Genomic DNA, 13,887 nt, shown 5'->3' on the forward strand with positions numbered 1-13,887 from the left:
ACTGTAGGTGGTTGTACCATAAAAACCAACGTGAAAAAGAATCGCGATTAAGATCGTGTTTTGTGATACAGCTTGGGAAAATATTGTGATATTGTATTTTTCCATATCAGCCCACCCCTAATAAGGATGGGACTAGGGCTGTCACGATTATGACTTTTTACATGACGATTAATTTTCTCTCAAATAATTGCGATTAACGATTTAATTGTGTTTTTGTCGTTGAGTTTTGTCTGTTTGGCTTTTAGGCTTTGAAGTTGCACAGGGTAGATACGACACATAACCTAAATATACAAAGAAATTACTGACATATTTGACAACTTTATACTTAAAAAAGAACATTGATAGTGGAAATAGCCGATCTACAAGCTCACAACGCGTCGCGATGCGACACGTTGTGAGCTTGTAGATCTGCTATTTCCACTAGTTTTTTTTACTTCAAAAAAATATATGAACATTTTTCAACATGGAAACGATTATGGCGATTATGAAAAATAATCGCGATTGTCAAATAATCGCGATTAGACGATTATGTAATAATTGTGACAGCCCTAGATGGGACGATATGAAAAGTACATGTCACGATTATTGTGGCAGAACGTTATCCATCCCTACTACTAAACCATTGCTCCAGTTGTGATGCTTGATTGGCTGTGTTCTCTAACAGCTCCTCTCCCTCCTCCTGCTCTATCGCTGCTTCTCTCCCAGTACCTCCATTAGAAAAGGTCAGCCATAATGAGGTGCGAGTCAAAACATGATCAGCAACGCCCTGGATTAACACCACTGCTGTGTGTGTGTGGGATTGTCTGCTTTTGTGTCTGTTATACACGGTTGTGTGTGCAGTCAGTCAGTGTGACTGACACCCAGTGACTCCAAGTTGCATGTTAAAATGAGCCAGTAAGACAACAAAATGAGTACCTGCCAAGTGCCAAGAACCATCAATGAACTTTAGAACTTTCATTAAATAAATGACACCTGTTCTTTGTTTGTGATTCTGAAAGTGCAACTTTCAAATATAGCATCATACATTTGATGTATTTAGTTGGGCACAACAGGGTATGAGTATCACATTCTTGTACATTAGATCCCATTGTCCCATTTTTATTTTTAGATGAGGAAAATAAAGACGCAATAAAACAAAGCAAAAGAAAAGCAAAAAAAAAGAAGAGTAACAAAAACAGACGAAGACAAGCAAAAACAAACTTTAAAAAAGCAGTGCAGCCGCTTATACAGAGTATGTGTGTGACAGTGTGCATGAAGGTGTGTGTCCTTTCCTTGGATGTGATACTGCGTGTCAATCAAATTAGTGAATTCGAGCAATCTCACCACCAGGAGAGTATACTGCTTCCAGAAACAGCCGGCAAGTGTACAAAATCATGTAAAAGAAGCGTTTTCAGTGGGAATAGACTAGAGAGTTGTGGAACTGTCTTAAGTAAGCTCAGAGGTAGACCAGATTTACAAGCTAACGTCGTCTCGCGATGTGAAGCGTTGTTGGCTTGTAGATCAGTTATTTTTGTAACATGACACCACAGAGGTTGCACTTTCACTGACAACAGTGTCCCCCCCCCCAACACAACAACAACAACACACACACACACACACACACACACACACACACACACACACACACACACACACACACACACACACACACATCCACAGTGTTTGTGAATGGTTCTATTTGCCAGTTTTTGTGGAAGCAAGAAAATGCTGAGTTATTCTTCTATGTTTGTGGTATTGACGGTTGGGGGGGGGGGGGGGCTTTTAGTCTTGGAGGGGAAGCAAAGTACAGAAATGCCCTAAATTAGTCCATGTCTTACTCCACACCGTGTCTGTGTGTGCGCTCTCGTGTGTTTGTGGTTTTTCAGTTGGTCTACATGAGTCAGAACCAGCATCAGAGAGTAATGTGAGCTGAGAACTAAACAATGATGTCACTTATTGTCCTCTGACACGTCTATAATTAACGCAGGAGGTGTGCGCGCGTGTATGCATACGTGCGTGTGCAGTCTGTGCACGACTGCATGCAACTGTGCATGCGTGTGTGGCATTGGTTCGCAGCTGCTGAAAACCAGAGAGGGGGGGATCAGACAAAAATAGACAAGAAAGAGGTGGAGAGAGAGGAGGGAAGGAAGACAGACAACTGGAAGAGAGGAGGAAGGCACTGAGAAGGTCCCACTTTGAACTCACTATCCAGTTGACTGCCTGCAATGTAGCTCGCAATTTGACATGAAGGAAACTATAAAATAAATCAGCCCACGTATTTATGCCCACGTATTAATGGCGGAACCTTTCAAAACTGCAAATTTTGCCGATCTACAATTTAGACGATCTACAAGCTCACAACCCGTCGCGCTGCGACGCATTGTGAGCGTGTAGATTGCGTTGTGAGCTTGAGATCTTGTCATTTTTACATCAGAGTGCAACCAAACATAAAATGACTTGTCTTTTAGTTCTAATGGATCTCTTCTCCACTAGTCCCTCCATAACATTTTAGTCTTGTTTTTATGAAATTGTCGTATTTAGTTTTAGTCATTATAGCTTAGTTTTATTTAGTTTCATCAGTGAAAAAAGGTAGTCGACGAACATGTTTCATCATAGTTTTAGTCGATGAAATCAACACTGGCGTGAGAATGTGTTTGCTGGTTTGAGTGCAGTCACTTCATAAAGCCTAGTTTAGACTTCAGACCAAGATGAAACTGCTTTTTCTACATCTGTTGTAGGACGGTGTCACACACTGAAAGTAGTGGATCCACCAGCTCGAAAGTGTTGTCTGACGGAACATACTGCATAGCTGCCTAGGATGAACACATTCCAAAATTGATATTATAGTCTGAGTCATGAGACATAAAATAAAAAGATCAATGCTATATTTTCTTTTCTTTTTTCTTTTTTCTTTTTACCACAGCTATGTCTGGGTTTCACACTCGGTAATGTTATTTCCCGTTTATTTGGGCCTCTATAACTGAGATGTTTAAAATCACTGCCTTGCCTTGTTGCATGCATGACAGGATGGTGGAATAAACGTCTCTGAGAAGAATTAATCTTTACACATGTTACACTTGCCACACTAGCTCAGTTGGTTATTGTTTGACTTCTATGCACAGGTCATGGCACGCTATTATTTGTTAAGCTCATAGAAATAATGGTTGAGCTTGTTAGCTTAGCTGCCAAGTTGGCTGCAAAGTATAGCAGTCATCTACCCTTAGCTCTGGCAGCAGCGCTGGGCTGTAATGATGTAAAAGAATCATCATCATGCAAATGTCTATTTTCTATGTTTCCATCTTGTCACATTTTCTCTTAACTTACTTAATTTTATTTATTCTTTAATGTACTTCTATGGCTTTGGTATATCACAGGAAGCCCCAGAGAGAGCAATAGTATTTTCATTTACACGGTTGAAATGTGCAATGAAAAATGCATGCATGTAGATGTTTTTTGTATTATTCATTTTGATATATACTCCCCAGCTCTAGAGCTGACTGAACTATTTTTAGTCGTATTTGATGGTCAGAAGCGCTTCATTCTAAAACATGATCTCCTGGCGGAGATAATGATAGTTTGACCAGATATGAAAAGAATAGGAAAGACAACCAGGAAGTGGTTTAGCTCATGGCCTGTAGTTTTTCAAACCACTAAGAGTCATCTGGCGTATGTTTGCATCCCAAAACCGAGGGCATTGGGTTTTTTGTCATACTCTCCTACCCCTTACTAACGTGGATACAACTTGGGTGCAAAGTGCAAACATCATAAGATGGATATCTTTTGTATTTTATTTTGATCAACTGGGAAAACAAGGCAAAACTGTCACTCAATTCAGGCTGAAGTTGTTTTTCTACTGACCCTAACTAAAGAATGGATGATCGTGGATACGCTTTTTCTTTCCCGGGTGAAAGAAAAGACGATTGTCCGCCCCTCCATGTGTCTTTTGTTTACAACCAGGTCACACAGTGTGTTCCGTGGGTCGACAAAATAAGGTAAAAACACTGAAAAACCCTGGCAGAGGCAGATGAATTAATTAATGTCTGGCAGTGAATTCAAACTAGGGCTGTCACGATTATGCCATTTTACATGGGATTAATGATTTAATTGAATTTTTGTCGTTGACAATTACCTTTCTGTTTGGCCTGTAGGCTTTGAAGTTGCACATGGCAGATATGAGACACAACCTAAATATACAAAGAAATGATATATTTGACAAACTTAATACTTTAAAAATAACATTTATAGAGGAGATGGCCGATCTACAAGCTCACAACGCATCGCATTTGAAAATGTTTGAAAATATATGAAACATTTTCAACATGTAAATGATTATGACGATTATGAAAAATAATTGCGACTGTGAAATATTTGAGATTCAGATGATTATGTAGTAATTGTGACAGGCCTAGTTCAAACACGTTGCTATACCATGTAGACCCCAGGAACCCCAGGAAAACTAGCTGTGCTTTAGGGCACAGCTATTGAGTATCCTAACAAATAAACAAGTCGACTGGCTATTTGTGCTTAACATAAGACTTGTTGAGTGTGCATCTCTATATACAACAACACCCACAGAGCTACTACTGTACGTTGCACGTCCTGATTAGAGGGGCCAAGGAAGGGAGAAGAGATGAACATAAGGACTGTCCACATACTGAACCTACAGTACAGTTCTAGAAGCTCATTGACATAAATAGAAAATAGACCAATGCTTTGGGATACAATTATATTTTGAGTCTGTTACCGACCCATACATTAGGAGACAAGAGTTTGAGCATTTCACATTTAGCTAGCCACCCACTCAAAGAAAACAACAACCATTATTTCCACTGGTGGTGTTAGTAAGCTAGAATCTACAACTAGATGTGCTGTTTTTGCAATTGTTGTGAAGGCAACAAGTACTGACTTCCTGTAAGCCTGTTTGTCATTCTATACATGTCTGCATAATGGGACATGGGTGTTTGCGCCGGAACCTTTCACCATTCATTCAGAGGAATTGTAGAGATGGAGCCAAGCAACAACTGTAATAATTTAGAGCCGAGGGACAGATGGGAGTATAGGAAATAGAGGTCCACAGAATGATGGAAGACATAAAGAAAGGGTCTTTATTTTGAAGGGCCCCATATATACTGTACCTAGAACACTAACAACATACATATGGAACTGATGATGGCATCTGAACAACAACAAAATACCAAATGCAGAATAGAAGGAATGGCGACAGGCGGCATCTCGGGCATAGAGTCTGAGACATATGGCTTGACTCCTGCCCAAAGGCCAAGGGCTGAAGTAACAAATGGCCACCGTTGACCCGTGACATCAAATACAGTACGGTACCAACTGTACCACTTACTGTGTTTTAAAGTAAAAAAACAAACAAACAACACTTTTAGGAACAATGCTGATATACAGACATTTGTCTTTTTTTTTAATAAAAGGAAAAAAGTTTATTATCAACACTTAATTGAGTTATTTGAACATGCGCTTGCCCGATGGGCAAGTGCCTCTGAGACCTTAGTGTCAACCCCTGTATACACACACACACACACACACACACACACACACACACACACACACACACACACACACACACATAGCCTGGGGGGGCCATAGCCATGATAACAGACCCCGTGGCCACACATGCATGTGCACGTTGTTCACTCGGTGCTGCGCTGTGAGCTTAAGTTGTATATCTCATATTTTTCAATAGTTAAATCATTAAATAAAGCATTAAACTACTGTTACTGATGTCCAGCACCAGCGACAAACTGGATGTTGCCAACCCTCTTCTGAAATGACATAAATACAGTAATACCTTTCTCTGAAGATGCTAATGTCGCTATCAGATTTGTATGTTATAAGGTGCAATATCTAAAAGAATAACTTGTAAAATGCACTTAAATTAAATCAACGAACTGTAATACATTTAACAAATGGATACAAGCTTTTTCAAGTGTAAAGCCAAAGAAGACATTTATTAGGGCTCAGCATATGCTGGAGCAATGCCATAATCATTGTATGTGTGTTTGTTAGTCAACTAGGTCAGCTTCAGTTTTGTAATAATACGCTGTTCATTAACGGCATAATATCTCAAAACATCAGACCAAATGAAATATTGAAAGTCACTGCAATGAATGAATGCTTTTGTGGAGCACCTAATTGGTCCCACACAAACCCTATGTCTGGAAGCCAGGCTAGAGCAAGGCAGTCGTGTGTCAGGGTGCCCTGTCTGCTGGACAAATAAGATTTTGAACGGTCACATTATGTGTCATTTCGGAAGGACGGATCCTCCAAATGTAATGAATACACTTCTCATTCCGTCTCTCTCCCACTCTCACACATCATGTCTCTCCCTTTCTTCTTCCTCACATCCCATCTCTCTCTCTCGCCTTTTCTCCCAAGCCGCAAATCAGTCAGACATTGCAAATCCAGACATCTTCCTTTCCATCATTAATAAAAGACTAATCTGTGCCCATTACACCGTGCACCATCAGCCTGGGCTTGGTGAGCAGTCAGGGAGACCTCGCGTCCTACCATCTGGACCTAGACAGAAACACACAGACACATCAAGATCCCGGTTTACCAAGGCGTCTCCCATGAGCCAACAGATGGTGAAGGAGCAAGCGGCTTGCTCAACACGTCGCAGTGTCTCTGCAAGCTCAACAGAGAAGAAAGGAAAGAAAGGGGAGAGAGAGAGAGAGAGAGAGAGAGAGAAAATGTCCTTTACACTGTGTAGTAACTGAATTTCTCTGGCTCTCTCTCTGGTGTCAGATCTCCTGCAGAGGTGTGTGTGCATACATACATGCATGCACGCGAGAGCCTGTGTGTGAGAGTGAGACTGTGTGTGAGTGTGAGAGTATGTTTGCGTCTCGTCACCCTGGAGCCGGTCATCCCCTCCTCTGACCCTGAACCCTGTCACCTGTCCGCTCAGATCACACACACACACACACACACACACACACACACACACACACACACACACACACACACACACACACACACACACACACACACACACACACACACACACACAATTGCCGTGACCCAGTCCTAAAGTTGAAACCCTATCGCTGTTGCTATCCATGCAAAAACATTCCAGGCCGGTACAGTTTTGTTTTATGTGCGTGTGAGAGAGTCTCATCAAGGCAACGTCTACTGTACATTAGCAGTACTGTTGTTGAATGACCTGATGTGATACTGTACTGGCTTTGACACAATACACTCAGTGTTGTAGTGCACTGAAAATACCTGATCTACAAGCTCGGAGCTTGGACATATTTTATTTTCGGGTGCTCGACATGGCGTGCGACCATGAATAAATCAAGCATAACTGTGCTTAGGGCACAATGCAGTCATCTGCTCTCACTGTTTGGGTTCAAACCCAGGTCAGACACATTCAGGCAGCTATGTAAGTATTGGGACAGCATTGGGATTTCTTTCCCCCCACCCCACCCCCTCTGTTGACTCATTCTAGTGTAACAGAACATTGATGTCAACAGAGGAACACAAGATGTAGAGTAACTGTACTTGTATGTCAACAGAGGAACACAAGATGTAGAGTAACTGTACTTGTAGCTTTCGAGTACAGGTCATTGCGGGTCACAACAACCTGACTAGCAAAGTGTCCGTTCGTCTGGTAGCGTCCCTGTGCACTGATGGGAATCACGTTTCTCCCCTGCCTGACTTATTTTGTGTCGGCTGATTTTTGCCATGCATAGATGGACCTTTACTGATCCAGAGGGAAACTTTGTAGTCGTAGCAGCTCCGCAGTGAGTATGAAACAAAAATACAGGTAAGGGTAGAGAACAAGTGCAGAATAAGTAGTAGGGTAACTAATGAAAATACATATGACAATATCAAAGACAATATAAATTACTTAACATCCGACTTGGCTTTCTGCACCTGTGCTGGTCAGGTGTGCATAATGTATATTGACATCAGTAGATAAAAAATAAATAAACAAAGGCATGTGTGCATTCCTTTACCAATAAAACTGTCATATAAAGGAATCGAACCGTCGCCGGTTCGATTCCCGGTCTGGACGACCATTGCCGCGTGTCACTCCCCGTCTCTCTCCCCATTTCCTGCCAGTCTACTATCCTATCAAAATAAAGGCATAAAAGCCCCAAAAACAAATCTTTTAAAAACTGATATAAATGGACCAAGGGGGTGATCACACTGACGCGTCGCTTGAAACGCGACACCAGCAAAACCATCCAATGCATTGTTTATGGTGAGGAGCGACTAGGAGATGGAGCCAGCAGGGGTTGACACTAACTGTTGCCCCACTGCCCGTGGCAAGTAAATAAAACGTTCGGGCAAGTGGCGTTTGCTTCAGTTTGCCCGACGTGTTAAGTGCATTCCGTCTTCAATAGATATTATAGGCTATTTATGTGTAGAACAATCTACCTTTTTACAATTAGCAGTTGCACTCATTCACTCTGAAGTTAAAGATTGGATTTAACATTAATTTGTTCTACAAGTGAAAATTTCACCAATCATTTTATAACGGAAAATGTATTTTTATGGGCAAGTGGGCATGACCTTTGGGAAAGTAGAACATGACCTGTACTTGCCCAACGGGCAAGTGCCTCTGGCTCTGAGACCTTAGTGTCAACCAGTGAGCCAGTGGTAAAGTTGTGAAAAGTTACCCTTTTGCAACAGACACAGTCAAACAGGAGTGTGCTGTGGTCTGAAATAGGTGGAAAAATGCATCCGGTTGAAAAGGCTGTCATTACTTGTGTGAATTGGGTGTTAGTCAGTTTCTTACCCCTTCAAGGCTGTGTGCAGCGATCGCCTTCAGTCTAATCTTACCAGTAAGACCTCATCAAAATCGCCACCCGATCCAAACAGTCTTCATCTGTCAACACAACAGCCATTAGTTCAGATTTCACATCCCCTGTTCTGTGGTCACACTGGTTCTTCTCTTCCCGTGTCAGTGCAATCAAATCGCTCTGCATGCACCAGGAACATGCTGTGTGCGTTTGAGGAAGTTGCTCCTTTTTTTTTTATTGAACCCAGCATAACCTTTTTCAGGACCTTTTGATCCTCCCCTAACTCTCTCATGCGTTTTGTGCCACTTTCCACCTACCCAAGGAAACTTTCTTTTTGGCCAGACTGTTGAAGTTCTTTAACCCGTTAACCCATTTAGAACGGGTACACATTATTGTGTATCATTATTTTATGCTTTAACCATTGAAAAATAGCAGATATACAAGCTCACAGCGCGGCACTCTGCTATTTTTTTAAATCGTGAAAATTAGAATTTTGATCCGATTCTATAAGTGTCTTTTGAATCCTTCTAAGGTTTTTTGAAAAACCCATGTTTCTATGTCAGCAATCTGGCCAGCCATCGTCAAAGAAAAGGTCCTTTTCACTTAACTGGAGCTCAGTTAGTCTGTTCTTGAGAGACTACTATGTCAGTGGTTCTCAAACGTTTTCATGTGGACCCCCATCTCAAAATATCTAGTTCCAGGGACCACCCCCAGAAGCAAAATTTGAGTTACAAACGTTCGCTTTAAAAATACATATATTCAAAGATTTGCACACATTTTCACGACTTTTTCAAAAATAACAGATCTACAATATACAGTATATCTGCTATTTTTCACTGGTTAAAGCATTCAATAATTCTACTGGGAAAGCATCTTTGTAACCACATGAACCATTATTTATTTTATACTTTGGCTGTTCAAAAGTAGATAGATATACAAGCTCAGCTCATTGTGCATCACTATGTGCTATGAGCTTGTAGATCTGCTATTTTAGAAAATCAGGGAAAACGTTTCAAAATGCAAATCATTGCTTCTGGGGGTCCCTGGCACAGAATATTTTGAGATGGTGGGATCGCCGGCCAAATACATAGTTTGGGGGTCCATGACATGAAAAAGTCTGAGAATCACTGATACAGTATAGCGACATTAGTTGTTTCATTAGCTTAATGTTCACTGAGTTCAGATGGCTTCTGTCTGGTTGTTGTGTATACAGTATTATCTGCAAAGATGCAGGAGCACCAATAGATTTAAGAACTAATTAGTCCCAGGCCAGCTGCCTTTGAACCACTAAAACGATTCATTGACAGAGGTCTCCCAGGGGCCTATCCTTTAGCCTCTCCTTTTCCCCCTTTTACACTGAATCTCTTGGATGAAAACGTCGATCTACAAGCTCAAAACGTGGCACTGTGCGTTGTGAGCATGTACAGTAGATCTATTTCCGTCAAATGTTCACCCGTTTTCGCCTAATGTTTCCTTTGTGTATTGATTGTATGTTGATTTGTGTGTGTTGCTTGTTGATGATAATTGTGTTTATTTAAGTCAGTGGTCCTTGAGGGGGTTCCAGGTGGTCCCCAGCTAAATTATGTAAAATTGGTAACCAAATGGACCCTTATAGATCTTTAACTCTTGAGTTTGAACCAAATGGACACTTACCATCTGGTTTCATTTTACGCTCTCAAGTATTAAATTATTGTTAAACATCTGCATTACTTAATTTACAAGAAGTCTACACAACTAGAGACTGAAGAAGAATTGTTAATTTGATCAATGTTTGCCTGCTGTCTCTCCTATAGTACCAACGTCGATACAGCATGGAATTGTGGACAAAATCTGATCCAAACCCAATGATAACAACATATTCTAAGCTTTGGGTCTGAGAGGCGAAATCTCATCAAACGATGGTCCTTGGCTCAAATGCCAAATACATAATGGTCCTTGATGTGAAAAGGGGTGAAAACAACTTGGCTTAGGCCTAGAATTATTGAATGCTTTAACCAGTGAAAAATAGCAGATATACAAGCTCACAGCGCGGCACCGAGTGCCGCGCTGCGAGCTTGTAGATCTGCTATTTTTGAAAAAGTCGTGAAAATGTGTGCAAATCTTTGAATGTATTGTATTTTTTTGTTTGTAACTCAAATTTTGCTTCTGGGTGGTCCCTGGAACTAGATATTGTGAGATGGGGGTCCGTGGCAAATAAATATCATTTTGGGGGTCCTTCACATGAAAAGGTTTGAGCACCACTGACATAGTAGTCTCTCAAGAACAGACTAACTGAGCCCCATTTAAGTGAAAAGGACCTTTTCTTTGACGATGGCTGGCCAGATTGCTGACATAGAAACATAGGTTTTTTTCCAAAAATCTTAGAAGGATTCAAAAGACACTTATAGAATCGGGTCAAAATTCTAATTTTCACGATTTTTCAAAAATAGCAGATCTACAAGCTCGCAGCGCGGCACTCGGTGCCGCGCTGTGAGCTTGTATATCTGCTATTTTTCACCGGTTAAAGCATTCAATAATTCTAGGCCTAAATGGGTTAAGTTGACGTTGACCCCTTCTTTCCCCTTCTTCGCTCCTCAGGACTCCAAGTCCAGCCGTCCCACCATGCCACGCTGTCGGAACTCCGTTGCTACGACGGCGGACGACCAACCCCACATCGGTAACTACCGGTTACTGAAGACCATCGGCAAGGGCAACTTCGCCAAGGTCAAACTGGCACGACACGTCCTCACCGGCAAAGAGGTAGCCACACACACACACACACACACACACACACACACACACACACACACACACACACACACACACACAGTGGTGCTATTTCTTCTTTTGTTATTAATAGAAGAATTAATGAATACATGATCCCTATAAAACGTCACACAATATCGGTGTGTGACATTAGCACTATATGAAAAATGGAAACAAAATATTTTAAATGTCCCTCGATGAATGACAAAAAAAACGGAATTGAAATAATAATGGCTAAGAAATAAATGTATACTGTAGTTGCAGCCCCCCTCCCTCCCCCTACAGCCTACATAGTGTACACACACACACACACACACACACACACACACACACACACACACACACACACACACACACACACACACACACACTCTTTCTAATGTGGCATTCTCCCCATGTGTCTTAGCAGCAGTGGAGTCGTATCCCTTTCGTTTTGGTTTTCTGTTGTTTGTTAAAAGAGGCTGCAGGGTTGTGTTTAACCAGAGACGGTGCGGGGGTTGGTTGGATCCAAGTAGAGGGAGAGCGAAAATAGAAAGTGTTTATTCTGAGTGTCGACTCCAGTCTCCAAAACCAAAACGACGCAGTGGAGTGTGGACACGAATTTCATCTTTTATCTTGCGAGCGACGCGAGGGAATGAAAAATCCCACAGCAGCCCGTTGTGAATTGTGGCTGTGACTGTGAATTGAGAGCGTGTGTTTCAGGAGGCGCCTCTCTTTTGCTGGCAGTACAGCAGAGTCATGGTGAGCGACAAAGGCAACCATCTACGCCACTGGTTCCCAAACACTGGGTCGGGACCCATCTTTGGGTCGCGGATAGGGCTGTCACAATTATTACATAATCGTCTAATCGTGATTATTTGACATAATCGTGATTAGTTTTCATAATCGTCATAATCGTTTCCATGTTGAAAGATGTTCATATATTTAAAAATCACACTCGTGTGAACTGAGCTGTGTGTGTGTGTGTGTGTGTGTGTGTGTGTGTGTGTGTGTGTGTGTGTGTGTGTGTGTGTGTGTGTGTGTGTGTGTGTGTGTGTGTGTGTGTGTGTGTGTGTGTGTGTGTGTGTGTGTGTGTGTGTGTGTGTGTGTGTGTGTGTGTGTGTGCAACAGCGCCCCTCCCTTAACATGTGTGGTCAGAAAAGGTTACTGCAGGAGTGCAGGCTACGGACACGGAGACAGACAGACAAACAGACAGACAGACAGACCCACACACACGGCCACGTATAGGAGCGTTGTGACCACCGCTCAGATTTACAAGCTCACAAGTGAGCTTGTAGATCGGCTATTTCCACTATCAATGTTCTTTTTTAAGTATAAAGTTGTCAAATATGTCAGTAATTTCTTTGTATATTTAGGTTATGTGTCATATCTACCATGTACAACTTCAAAGCCTAAAAGCCAAACAGAAATGTAATTATCAACGACAAAAACACAATTAAATCGTTAATCGCCAATTATTTGAGTGACAATTAATCGTCATGTAAAATGTCATATCGTGACAGCCCTAGTCGCGGACCAATTGTTATGGGTCGCGTCTGAACGAATACCTCTTTGTTTTTTGTTTCCTACACTTTGTTCTTAATTATTATTTCATGGTATTTTGTAAGTAATTTCATGAATAAATAATGAATAATGAAATTCCATAAATTAGGAAAACAAAGTAGTAGTGAAAATAGCAGATCTACAAGCTCACAGCATGTGAGCTGATTTCGCTAGTTTGGGTCCCGGGCAAACGTCTTAATTTCTCTTTTGGGTCTCGACCTGACAAGTTTGGGAATCACTGCTCTCAAACGTGGGGTCAAGGGACCCCCAGGGACACTTGAGGGGGTTCTAGGGGTCCCCAGCTAAATGAGGAACAATTTGACACTTACGCCCCAGTTTTTCCACTTTGTTTAGTATTGTTTTGTCGAAAATATGCGTCCATATCAATTTGGGGGTCCTTTGACATGAAACATGTTTGAGAAACATTTGTCTACACCAAGCATGTAACAGCGAGTGAACTCATGCATCCATCAGGGTCCCCGCGGATCCTTAAAAAGCCTTAAAAAGTATTGAATTTCTACTTGGGAAATGTGCAGATACCCTGATCCATTCTGTATGGGATTGTGAGTCTCGTAGTTTCATATTGGGCTGAGCCATATGGAGAAAATAAATGCTACAATATTTTTTTCCCCAAATACCTCAATATCAATATTTTGAGCATCAATTAATAAGCAAAATATATAGCACATGATCTATAAATTCTCTGATCTCCTGAGCTTGTAGATCTGCTGATTTAACTTGTAACATATTAAATAAGGCTTATCCTACATATAAATAAGGAAACCTCTGTCCATTGTGTTACCTTTTGGTGCTAGTTGTGTTAGTGCGTAGATTGTTTACATCGTTG

At 41.4% G+C, this 13,887-nt stretch overlaps 1 protein-coding gene across 11 annotated transcripts in view; it reads left to right on the forward strand.

Annotated features, from left to right (window-relative positions):
* The window catches only part of mark2b (MAP/microtubule affinity-regulating kinase 2b), a 103,993-nt gene that overhangs the window by 18,020 nt on the left and 72,086 nt on the right, over window positions 1-13,887 (forward strand). For all 11 annotated transcript variants that reach the window (XM_080741216.1, XM_080741221.1, XM_080741217.1 and 8 more), the window contains exon 2: window positions 11,331-11,492. In XM_080741216.1, coding sequence (XP_080597342.1) covers window positions 11,331-11,492 — 162 coding nt within the window. The remainder of the gene's footprint in view (window positions 1-11,330; window positions 11,493-13,887) is intronic.

Source organism: Nannobrachium achirus, assembly GCF_963921795.1.
Source record: "Nannobrachium achirus genome assembly, chromosome: 14".
Taxonomy (NCBI): Eukaryota; Metazoa; Chordata; class Actinopteri; order Myctophiformes; family Myctophidae; genus Nannobrachium; species Nannobrachium achirus.